We start from the raw sequence: 13052 nt of genomic DNA, 5'->3' as shown, positions 1-13052 counted from the left end.
ATTATTGGAGTACAGGGAACTGTATAGTGTATCTTATTGATCCTTTTATTTCCATTCCACTTTGAAATTCCACCTTTTTTCTGACATGCTGAAAATTTGTGTTGAAAATTAACTGCTGTAAATCAAAATTTATGATAAGCCCTTGAGAGATGTGTATTGTGAATGTATGTGTGTGTGTACGTACATACATACATACATGCGTGCATGTGTGTGTGTGTGTGTGTGTGTGTGTGGGTGTGAATATCAGTGGGGTATTTGCTTTTTGTCTGATATCTTGGAAAATGTCATCCCAAGTTTATGTCTGCAGAGATTTTCTGTTTCTTTCTCTACTGCAAGGTGCTTTCTATGTTATAAGTATTGTAGTGTACATTGTTCAACCAATGACCGATCAGTTAATGTTTTTCCATCTCTTCTTTGCCTTGGTAACTTAATTCAGAAGTCAAAGGAGAGAATACTCAAGACAAATCAAAAGCTGTAATTTCATGAAAAAAGGTCTCGGTAGTGTAATATGTTAGCATTTGAAATGTAATCTCAGATGTGATTGGTGATGTGAAGCATCTTGTAGTGAGAGTGACATATTTGGTCTTTCAAATTTGAATATGCAAATTTTATATTTGTATTCAAAAATGACCAATCACAATATACTTTGTAAGCATGCTCACATCATCTTCTTGTGAAGTTGCAAAGTTCTTCCAGTGGCAATTAAATGGGACCTTTGCACAATTTTCTATTTACATTTTAAAAAAATATAAATATCTAGTCTTTCTGAAATTGTTTGACATTGTGTACATCATGAAGAAATAGGTAAAATGCGTGTTTTTTTGCATCTGTTTGGTATGTTAGTGTAGTAGTTGTTGTAAATCTATAGGCTACAAACTGGTTATGTGAATGCTTCAATATGTAATCATATTCACCAAATGTATAGAGTTGTTGTTTCACTTTTAATGTTGAAAAATCTGCAGAAATTTTTTTTTTTAAAAGAGCAAAATTTTCTTAAATTGATTTCAAAATGATTTTTCATAAATAAAAAAGTACTTTTGCAGAATTTATCTTTTGAAGTACTGTACATGTAAATAATGTACCTGTCTGATGAGATATGCATCATGAATATTCATGACTTTCCAAATATGGTGTGACCTCAGATGACTTTCCTAGTATGATGTTTATGTAACCTTTGACCACAGATAACAATTCAAATACAGTAGGTAACCTGTCATTATAGATAGCAATCCAAATATGGCAGGTAACCTCTGACCTTTGATACTTATCCAAATGTCATTGGTAACCTCTGACCTTTGATAAGTATCAAAATATGGCAGATCACCTCAGGCCTTTGATTCTTGTCCAAATGTCAACTGTAAAGTCTGACCTTTGATAATTACCAAAACATAATACTTGGGTAACCTATCTGTATTTATTTCTAATTGTAAGTAAGATCTGACCTCCAATAACTTTCTTAGTGAGGTCAGAGTAACCTCTGACCTCAGGTCTCATTAGATAAATTGAGGTTAATAATTTCTATCATTGCGTGATCAACATGTACGTAAGTTTTCACAACTTGTACATATGTGTATCTCTACATTTTTTAAGCTTTTGTTTCTTTAATGCTTGTAAATTCCAGATATTTATTTTAAAGAAAGAGTATGGCTGATAACAGCACCACATGTGTAAGAAATATCACACCATTTTCATTTTTAGTTCAGTTGATATTTGTATCACTGTTACACCCTTTACGAAGTTCACAGAAATGACACTCTGTTTTACTGCTAGTGATATATTTCTAGTGACAGATTTTTAGTTTTGTTTTAAAGGCAAATAGTCCATGCAGGGTAATGGATGTTTTAGGCCCAGCCTGGCCGTATGTTTATAACTTTTGAATTGTCGTGACCTCAGTCCTGTGCTGTTTTACAGGAGAGGCATACCCTTCATTTAACCAAAAGATTATGAAATAGTATACTTCTTATTTTTCAGAGATTAAGATATTGCTAAAAAAAACAAACCTTTGTTGTAATAATATCAAGTTCAAATATGCACTCAAGGAATCAATAAATGGTAGTCTTCACTCTATTGTCCAATGTACAAATATAAACTACCCTGCTGTCTAAGGGGTGGCGCATACAAATATTTGAACAAACCTGAATGTAAAATGCTTTTTTTTTCTACCTATCTCACATACTCCGTATGGATTGTTCCCAGTGTTTACTACTAGCAGGATATTTCATTGTGAGGAAGATAGGGAAGAAATAGTGAGAGAGAGAAAACACAAGATACTAGAAGATACCAGCTTTGAGTAAATAAGACATAAGAGTTTTGTAAAGATACCATATTTGCAGTAATATTTCAATAAGATAAGCCCCCTGTAAGATTTCAGTGCTATGTATTGTCTTCATAGTTGCCTTATTTTGTTTCAATTGAGATAATATGGGGTCATTGTATGAAGAAACATTAAAAATAAAGCTTTTTGTTCAAAAATAAAATGGCTACAGTTTTCATTTTGGTACTTCCTGTAAGTGAAGTTTTGAAATGAGAGAGAGAGAGAGAGAGAGAGAGAGAGAGAGAGAGAGAGAGAGAGAGAGAGAGAGAGAGAGAGAGAGAGAGAGAGAGAGAGAGAGAGAGAGAGAGAGAGAGAGAGAGAGAGAGAGAGAGAGAGAGAGAGAGAGAGAGAGAGAGAGAGAGAACACATAGAATTTTATCTAGGCCATTGTTGCTAATATTGACAGCAATGTGGCTCTTACTCGATTATTAAGCAAAGCTGTTAAAGTTACAACTCTAAAAAGTCAGTAAGTAGACACAGAAACCATGCTGTTTGAACCTGACAGTCGTCATAAACTGGTCACATTTATTTTGCAATTTCAGATTACAACTAGAATGGCCACAGAGTGTACACATCTTTTCTAGTGTGAAACCTCCCTTACAGTATCAACATACATCACCCAAGACAAGAACAAGAATCAACTATGTTCTTACATTTTATTTCTCTGAAAAACCTCTACAGCAACATAATGAATAAATTACAATAAGTAAGTTCATGGATTTTATTTTATTTTTTTTCTTAATTAGCAGTAAGGTACAATTAAATTAATATATTTATGGCAGCATACATTAATCTTTTGAACAAAAAGCAACTATAATATGTATGAGTTTTCTTTGGGGGCAATATGGGTATTTCAATTTGCAATGACCAAAAGTTGTATATGCATATTTCCATCATGAAAATAACGAGCAAGTTGGTACATGTAATACAGGATTGTCTGCGGTAAGTACAGACGTTTGTAAAAAAAATGTCAATATAACACTCAAAATTTCAAAAGCAACACTGCTGTTGCATTAGAGATGTTTTGGAGAGGCGAGTACACATTTCACCTTTTGAAATTCTGAACATTCAAACTGGGAAGTTGATGCTGTCTGGCTTTTTCTCTATCATCACCTAGGAAGCTAGACAAGATTACGCTTATGTTGTTATCAACAAAAACCAATGTTGTAGAACATGTCTTCTGGTTGCTTATATATAGAAAAAGTAAGTTCTTCACTTTCAGCAAAACAAAGTCATTTTAAGCTTTGGATTTGTTCACTGTTGAGATGTCTGATGATCACGTTGTATCAAGTTTAACACTTCATGTACAACTTCAGTAGACCCAACAAAAACTAACATGACAAATAAAAATCACTGCGTACAATATCTTGCTGAAGAGGCTTTGAATAATAATAATAATAGTACATGTACAAGAACACAATTCATTTGTGATCACACATTCGTTGTATTTTTTGTAGTTTTGTTTTATCAATCAACCACTCAGAAATTCTTCATTTACACTTTTTCAATGACAATGTCATTTCTGTTACGTATATATATAATGTGTTTAAAACAAATAAATGCAAGAAGACCAAACAAAGCAGTGTACCCACACAGCAATCAGTCAATGGTACATTTCATACACACCAACAGAAAGCACAAGAAAAATGTCATTTAAGCTTCCAATGATCAAATAGGCTATATTCCTAACTAGCAGCTTAAGGCAGCCAGTTCAATACAGTACTAGACATCTGCCATGACACAAGTTTTCATTTTTCATTACAACTCCTAAAAAAACACTTCTGCTTGAATGATGCCGATATAGATGGCATTATTAAAGTAACAACTGTGCCATCATTCATGACAGGAATATAACCTATTTCATACTTAAGTACCAAACTTTTTTGTTTGTTGCTGTTGTATACTGTGGAGATTCATAACCATGGCAATAACTTTAGAGAGAGTACAATATAATATGACTAACATGACAATTTATCTCTGTACAAGATACAATGGAAAATCACTTGTACCATTACTAATAGCTCAAACCACTAAAAGATTAGTGGTCAGAGCTAATAGTTGATAATCTTGGCTAGGTGAACTTTCATGATATTGTTTGCAGTATTAACAATAGACTGTAATATTTCTGTGACAGCACAAAAATATGTCTGGATTGTATGAATGGTATTACTTGTACATGACAAGTCTCCCTGGTTGGAAACTAGTTATAAAGACATCTCAAGTCGGTGTCATCCTCTGGTGATTGTTTCCACTGCATCACATATCAACTGAACTTCTACAAATCCCCCTCCAAGAGAATGGTAATACAGTCCTTCCTACATTGCATACACTCTACAAGTTCACACAAAATTTACAAAAATCTCCAAAATCTAAGTCTTTGGTATTTAGTCTAAGAGCTGTCCACAGAACAGTGGAAGACAAGCTTGTACAGTAGTTATGTCAGTTTGGTGTTGATTGTCATATGTACAGTATGAAGTCAGATTATTCAAGTTGTGAAGAAGGTGTGGTTATAGTACATTGTAAAACCAACTTTTCAAAAGCATCAAAACACAATGAATGAAATTTAAACATCACATACTTACGAGAAACGTTCAAACAATTACAGATGTATTTTTCATCGACATGATTTCCACTATTTGGATCAACCATAAAATGAAATAAATTTTTGTTGTAGCAATTGTATGGTAACACGATTATGTCTCCCTTCTACTACTAGTAATGATAGACAATGTCAAAATTATATCAAATTGCACCTTGAATAATAAATATATCAAAAGCTTTCAACATTTAAGTTTTCTCATTAAATTATAGTTGCCTGTTTTGCTGCTATATCTAGCACAGTTTTGACTTGAGATTTGATCCTTCAAAACTGAAAGTTTTCAGTTTGAGCTTCCCTGACATAGAGTCAACATAGAAACTAGCACACAGTGTTTCTGAGATGAGATGTTCAAATTTATTGTAAAAGTATGAAAACATTGAAAGCAAAGACTGCTTAACTGTTTTCTGTATTTTATATGTAAAGCTATGTCAAAGGGTAACTTGTGTGGTCTCGTAGTTTTGAAGGTATCAAACTTTTCTCAGTTCATCTATCATAATTTTTCTCAAACTGAAAATGCTGTACTATCTTACATAGCTTAATACTAAGGGATCTCATGCTGTAAATTGTATCTCCTATAACAGAAATAACTCATGACAGAACATACATACATACATACATACATACATACATACATACATACATACATACATACATACATACATACATACATACATACATACATACATACATACATACATACATACATACATACATACATACATACATACATACATACATACATACATACATACATACATACATACATACATACATACATACATACATACATACATACATACATACATACATACATACATACATACATACATACATACAGCCATTGTTGTATACATGAAAACAAATACAATCCTATTGTCTTGGGAAAGTCTATACGATTCATACCCAAGTCACTAACACTGCCTTCTAATAAACTAAACAATTCATTACATTGCTATACATTTAGCATGACTATAAGCAAGGTGTTTTTAATAAATTAATATCTTCTACAACAATTCAATGTAATAATCTACATACAACTGTAAATTGCAGTAGGCATATATAATAATTCATATGCAAATATAATACTTTGGCATGAAAAAATTCAAAGATAAGAATAAATGAAATTTAATATACATTAGATTTACATTCTTTGTACAGATATGGAATTCTACTATTTGACAAGTAATACAATTTTATAAGTACTTGTTTGGCAAGTCAAAAACAATTCATCATTCATTCATTCATTCATTCATTCATTCACAATCATTCTATTGATTTTCATTTGGGGTATTCAGTTAATTATAGGAAACCCTACTGAAGGATCACCAAGGATAGTTGACTGTAGACTGTTGAAATTCATGAGTTGGAGGTTTTTTCCAACAAATAGCACCCTCTAGGCAAAATTGATAAACAAGACTTAGCAAATAGAAATGAATCGTGGAGAAAACTGATTTATAGGATCACAGCCCCTCTATGATAGAGGGCCTTTGATAGGACCCTTTAGGCAAATGAAAATAAACCATGGAGCGAAACAATATCTATGAAACAAAACAAGAAATGGAGCTCTCTAGGCAAACATATTTATAGGTGATAGAGGGCGCTGTTTGTTGGAATAATGTCATCTACAGCTGCCAAAGGATTCTGTATAATGTAATATTTTAATATTGAGCTGCTTGGTATGCAATGAATTAACAATAAAAATATCTAAAATGTGTAAATTTGTGCTGAAATGTCGTTCTAAGAATTAATGTCCACCAAATTTACCAATCACCATCACCAATCATATCAATTTGAACTGGGTGAAAAATACATCAATATTTTTTTTCACTGATTTTGAGTATGTTCACAAACATTCCAGCATAATAGTCAATTTGTTAATTTGAAGTCAACAGCATAGCTAACTTGTGACAATTATCAGCCATTTCTCAAATAAACTGACAACATATATTTGTGTAACACTGAAAACATCAGCAGCACAATAGTTTGAGAAAAGAAATATATATGTATTATTAATGTACTACGGATCACTTGTTACCCCACTCTAAATGATTTTTTTTATTATCTGTACACATTAATACAATAGAAAGTATGCACACGAGCATCAATCATATGCTACCCCATCTTTCAACCTTTCCCATATTCAGAATTAGTTCTATATCTCCTACATAAATCATTTTTATACAATGAACCCTCCAGAATATAGGTTCAGTGGTTACACCATGCCGTGCTTGAGTCAAACTTGCTCGAGTTCTTTATGATTGAGTATCAGCTATTTTGACCACACCTAAATACAGTGGTTGGTGAAGTCTTTCTTCCATTTCCATTCAACTGAAAACATGATTTGAAAACTAGAAATTAAGACTCAAACCTCAAAGCAATAGGCAACATCCTTCGTCACATATTTAATGAAATATATGACAGGCATGCAAGTTGAAAACCACTGACCTCTCAGTCTCAAAGAGCGCCCTCACACATTCAAATCTCTAATCTTTTGTTTTTAATCACCCAAGCACAGTGCAATAACATGCTGTAAGAAACTGCACAAGACAAAACACAGCATAGCATGCACTTGCACACTTATTCATAACTTTGAAATCTCAGAGAAAGTCTTTAAAGCTATCAAGTCAACCAAAACGATAATCAGTAATCACATTGGAAAGATTATCATGTCTTTGGCACCAATCTGAGGAAATATGGAATATTACCAGGAAATAATTGACTTATAAATTTTTGATATGCAACCATATAACTTTGACAGAAGAGATATAAATCTCTGTAAGGAAACACTGTTTTTTCATGAAAAATAAACATTTTTTGTATAAGATATGACATGAAACAATGTGAATTTGGGTAAAGAGAGTGAATCATGTTGTACTGATATTGTGTTCAAGTACAAATTAATACATTCTCATTTACCACTTATTCACACAACTGTAACACATATTTTACCTCTCACAATATCAAAACAGAGAGATCAGTTACCTTTTCACACAATACAGGCATGGAATGTAATACCGAGAAACACAGAGAAGTCTGTTGATGACAGAGCATCAATGCACAACACAGAGTCAATTCTACACTTTCATCTATTCACCATAGGCAAGACACGTTTGTGAATAACACACCTCTTAAGACTTACCTCGCCAAAGTTTTGCACAAAACTACAGCCTAATTAGCATTGAACCTACAATTACAACAACACCCTATTTCTGCTGCCGATTATAGAAAATACAAAGTATTGAACTCAACAATTTGACAGTTGCTGAGCATACAAGTGAACAGCGCCCTCAGCGATGGAAATATATAGTAATACTAAAGCATTACTTCTGGTCCTGCTTATTACTTTGCTACTACATTTATGTATAAGTAAGAATTTACTGACATTAAGCAACTAACATCTATAAGAGTAGTAACGGTAAAGTCATTACATAGGGTTGGTGTGACTTGATTCAAACAAATAGATCACACACATCAACTATAGGAGTTTCTTACATCAGAACTGGGTTTTTTTTCAAAATACCATCATTACCCCAAATTTAGAGCTACGATAAGTACAACTTGTATTGTTCTGTATATATTGCAAGTGAATAGAACCATCTGACATGGCAGCCACTAGCTGACAGAAGGTATTGGAACTATTCTGTCAAATAAAACAAAGTAGATTCTACATTCTGTCAGAAGTAAACTACCTACTGTGAAGGTGAAAGTGGAAATACACCACTTTCATGACTCTCTGTTGAACTTGATCTTGAAAACAAACGACTTTCTCTGTCTCTGAGGTTATGTGTTGGCGATGGTGACAAGGTCGACCGTGTACTACTGGGGGTCAATCCTGTGATTGGTGAGCCATCAGAATTCTGTAATTTCCATTGTAATTCTTCATTCTCCCTTGATAGACGTTTGTTGACCATTGATTCTTTCTCAAAGTGTTCTCGTAATACCAGATGTTCGGATGAGAGTTGTCTGAAAACATACCAAAATCAAAACATAAATACTATTATAAATAGCTATCATATAAGTACATGATGCTAGTTGCCAAATACCGTTCCACATCTTGTTGCGAGGTCATTCCTTCGGTTATAATGGCAATACCGGAAAAATGACCTTGAGTAGCAAGATGTAGAACAGTATTGGCAAACAATATATCTATACATCACTTGTGACTACGAATTCAGTTTTGAATATCTAAAAATACTGTGTCGTTTTAAAATCAAATCAATTCTGTATTTACACTGTTAAGCTGACTATCCCCACAGACAAGGATCACACACCTTTCTCGTGACAACAACAGCAATATGGTTGTTTACATCTCAGCATTAACTTTATCATCCAATCAGGGTGTGCATTTGCTTTGTATTAATGACACAATGTGTACTATTTGTGCATAACTCAAAGTCAAGTACAAACAAATGTATAAGTATGATGTACCTTTCATATTGCACTTTCCTGTCCACCATTTCATTCAAGTCTTCTAATTTGGCTCTATATCTCTTTACCTGCTCCTCTAGATCAGGAATCCTTTCAAGCTGACAACAACAATTGACAGAGTATGAATTACTTATCCAACTTGTTCTACATAATGTCCTAAAAATACATTCAGTGTAAATACATCCATGCATTCATTATTCAAGTTATCCTGTAATCTGTAAGGTACAGGGTACAGGGCGCCCTCACACATCGGTCACACCTTTCATAGGATGTAGCAGGCTGGTGAGGGCAGCGTGACACGACATATGTTACAGTCTACATGCGCTTCTAAAAGGAAGAAATTCATCAAAATGAATTCATAACGGATCAATACATTTTGAAGTCTTATGAGAACAGTTACAATCTTGAAATTTTGGCATATTTATGTAAATTTCTTTATATACTGAGATAATTACAAGCGAAATGACAATATTTAGCAGAACTGAGTTTGTTGACTTTAATTTTTTTCCTTTGTATCTGGGCTGGAGGTCTAGAAATGCAAATAACATTAACTGATTATTATATACTACATTGAGTTTACAGGAAAAGGTTTCAATAAGAGAATGAGCTCACCTCTTTGGTTAATTCATTGTTTTGGATGCGTAGTTCCTGCATTTCTTTACGTCTAAGTTCTAGTACAGTCTTCATACTGTCAACCTCAGCTGGCAAGTGTTTGTATTGGTTTATAGCCATCTATGAAAAGGAACCAACATTACATCAAAGTGTATCATTACAACATATTTTATGTTTATTACTCAAATGTCTAATAGTGTTGTAAATTGTCATATTTTATGTCACATTATCATGTTATACTTTTAAAATTGTCCTAATGTCAATTCAAGACACACAAAATAGTGTAAACTCTTTTGTCTATTACCAGCGTACATATCAGTAAATTTAAATCTTTCTGTGATGTTCCAAAACCTTGACAAAAGTACCCAATACACAAAGTTCTATACAAAACATTATTTCATCTGTGTTTTCTATCTGAATCATTCTACGGATACCCAAATTTTGACAAAAGTACCCAATACACAAAATTCTATACATAACACTATTTTACCTGTACTTTCTTATCTGAATCTTTCTGCAAAGTTTCTTCTAACACCCTGGATTTTTCTTTGAATTTCTCACACTGGAAGTTCAAAGTGGCCACTTCATCCTGTTGAAATGTAAAGAGAATACAATAATTAATAAATACAGTGTATATAAAACCTAAATTTCATAATTTAGTGTATCGTCTTTTTTTTCTTTTTTGTGTACTTTTCAAATATCAACAATACTTACACATAAAATGTGTATACACACATATACATACAACACACAGACAGACAGACAGACAGACAGACATACATACATACATACATTCATACAGACAGACAGACAGACAGACAGACAGACAGATAGACAGACACACACACACACACACACACACACATACAGACAGACAGACAGACACATTAATTCTTGGTGTTGCTATGACATCCTTTTATTTGAACATTGCAGTGTGCTTTACATATGTTTCTGACTGACTGACTGACTGACTGATACTGACTGATACTGACTGATTGATTGATTGATTGATTGATTGATTGATTGATTGACTAACTTTGTCTTACCCTAAGAGAACGAGAGGAGGTTTCCGATTCCATTGTAATCTTCTTTATCTTACGACTATAATCTTGGATGGTATCATCAATTTGTTTTTGATGTTGACTCTTCATCTCTGACAAATCCTGTTTGTATTTGTCCTCTATTTCTTTGTTTGTTTCTCTCTGGAACTTGTTCATTTCAGACAACTAAAAGTCAAGCCAAAAATTTGCATTTAATTATATGGCAAATTGTTATATGACAGAACCCCATCATATGCATGATGTGTGAGTACAAGTGTGCTGTACCCGGGGGTATTTGCACACATGCTTACAGTGTTCTCTGTGGCAGTACAGTACTTTCACGAGTGTATAGAGTGAAAGTGCAGCAGAAAACACTGCAAGCAAGAGTGCAAATACCCCTGAGTACCCACAATGAAACTCACATGGCATGGGGTTCTGTTATTATTACATAATTATGTTTTATCCAAAACAACAAATTCCCATAAAAATGACACTATGCAATCAGATGCTTTCGTGTAGATTGAACAAACATGTCCTCATTTGCATGCAGGTATGCAATAATGTTTGCGGTATTGCACTGCAATGCCAACACCACTAGTATGCATGTGCACCAGTGCAAGAAATCTCTGATACATATATGTAATAATACTTTAAAAGGTATAGTAGCCAACAGGTGCAATGTGACAAATTTAGTCACTGCTAGTGAAGGAGAAGTTTCTATATTCAATTGTACATCATCTTTAGAATGAGATCAATAATAATGTTGTCATTATCAATTATTCTCTTGGTAAAAAATCAAACCTTCAAACCAACAATTAGCATTGTTGTAGATAAGGTACCTGAATAATACGTCATTCCATTTTGTAAGTGTAGTTAAAAGGGGTTGGGGGTAAAGAACACATACAAGCATATATCAGACCAAGAGTTCCTTAGTCTAGCCTTGATATGTACATACCTCCTCTCTGTGGTGAGCTTTCAGATTCTGTAGATTAGACGCATAATCAGACATCACTGTAAGGATAAAACAATAAGATGTAAGGATAAAACAATACAATGATTTCGACAATGACTTTTCAAGATCAATTCCAGTAGAGGATTGCTAATCCCATACATGTCAAAAACTGTGTTAACATTTTGACAGCTAAAGAGTATAAAGTTGATCAAAGAATGACTTTAGAAGCTGAGTGGATGGTAAACGTTCCTTTATGTTGTAACTTTGTAATGTTATTCTAAAATCTATGGTGTATACTGTAGGGGTGTTTGTAAACCCAGAAACGACCTGTAACTATCAGTAAATAGCAGTAATGAGCTATAACTACTCAGGTATAGCAAAGAATGAGCAAGAATGACCCAAACTAACAATGTGACATTTCTATCAAATAAATTACGCCTGACATTTACCCACAAATTTTAGTGTTTGGTGTCTGCTGTAGATGAAAATTGAGGCATGAAATTTCTAATGACAAATTCTATTAACTTTACATATCATTTTCATATTTACCTTTCTGTAACTGTTTCTCATGATCTTTAGCTAACTGTTCTTTCTCTGCCTCATGTTCTTCCTTTAGTCTTTTTTCAATATTTTCAATATCCACTTTGTGTTCTTCAGTAAGCTGTCCTTTCAATACCTCCATTTCTTTCTTATGTGTTTCCTTCATTTCATCTACTTCTGTCTTCATCTTCTCTGTATCTTCTTCATATTTCTCAGACAATGTTTGCTTCTCACAGTGCAGCTCTGACAGTTCTTTTTCATGTTTGGCTGGGTTTAAAGGAAAAATAATGCTGTATGTCACTATCTTCTTGAAATTTTTTATGGATTAGTTCCGAACTAGTGTGTAAATAATTTATCTAGTCTATTTCGGGTAAATCACTCAGCAGTCTTCAGCTGTTATTGTTGATGGGTCAATGACATAGACTTATCATATGACCACAAGAGGGCGCTGTATACTACTGGTATGTCCATCCCCTCGTCGCTCTTAAGTAATAAGTATTGCTGTTTGATCTTGTAGGCTTCTTTTACACTTAATGAAATTGTTGTTCTAAAACTATTATAGTCATA

The 13052-nt window shown here is 33.4% G+C and overlaps 1 protein-coding gene across 4 annotated transcripts in view; it reads right to left on the bottom strand.

The window, feature by feature from the left end:
- Nucleotides 1-5754: 5754 nt before the first annotated feature.
- Nucleotides 5755-13052, bottom strand: part of LOC144438492 (uncharacterized) — an 88488-nt gene continuing 81190 nt past the window's right edge. For 3 of the 4 annotated variants that reach the window (XM_078127530.1, XM_078127532.1, XM_078127531.1), the window contains 7 exons: nt 12495-12752; nt 11949-12004; nt 11000-11179; nt 10444-10542; nt 9954-10073; nt 9342-9439; nt 5755-8876 (listed from right to left, as the gene is read on the bottom strand). In XM_078127530.1, the coding sequence (XP_077983656.1) occupies nt 8603-8876; nt 9342-9439; nt 9954-10073; nt 10444-10542; nt 11000-11179; nt 11949-12004; nt 12495-12752 (1085 nt within the window). In that variant the 3' untranslated portion in view covers nt 5755-8602. Of the gene's footprint in view, nt 8877-9341; nt 9440-9953; nt 10074-10443; nt 10543-10989; nt 11180-11948; nt 12005-12494; nt 12753-13052 lie in introns of those variants that run through there. The other variant, XM_078127533.1, reaches the window with a different exon arrangement.

This window comes from Glandiceps talaboti, chromosome 8 (assembly GCF_964340395.1).
Source record: "Glandiceps talaboti chromosome 8, keGlaTala1.1, whole genome shotgun sequence".
Classification (NCBI taxonomy): domain Eukaryota; kingdom Metazoa; phylum Hemichordata; class Enteropneusta; family Spengelidae; genus Glandiceps; species Glandiceps talaboti.
The sequence above is the reverse complement of the archived record's forward strand: the minus strand, read 5'-3'. Positions and strand labels throughout refer to the sequence as shown.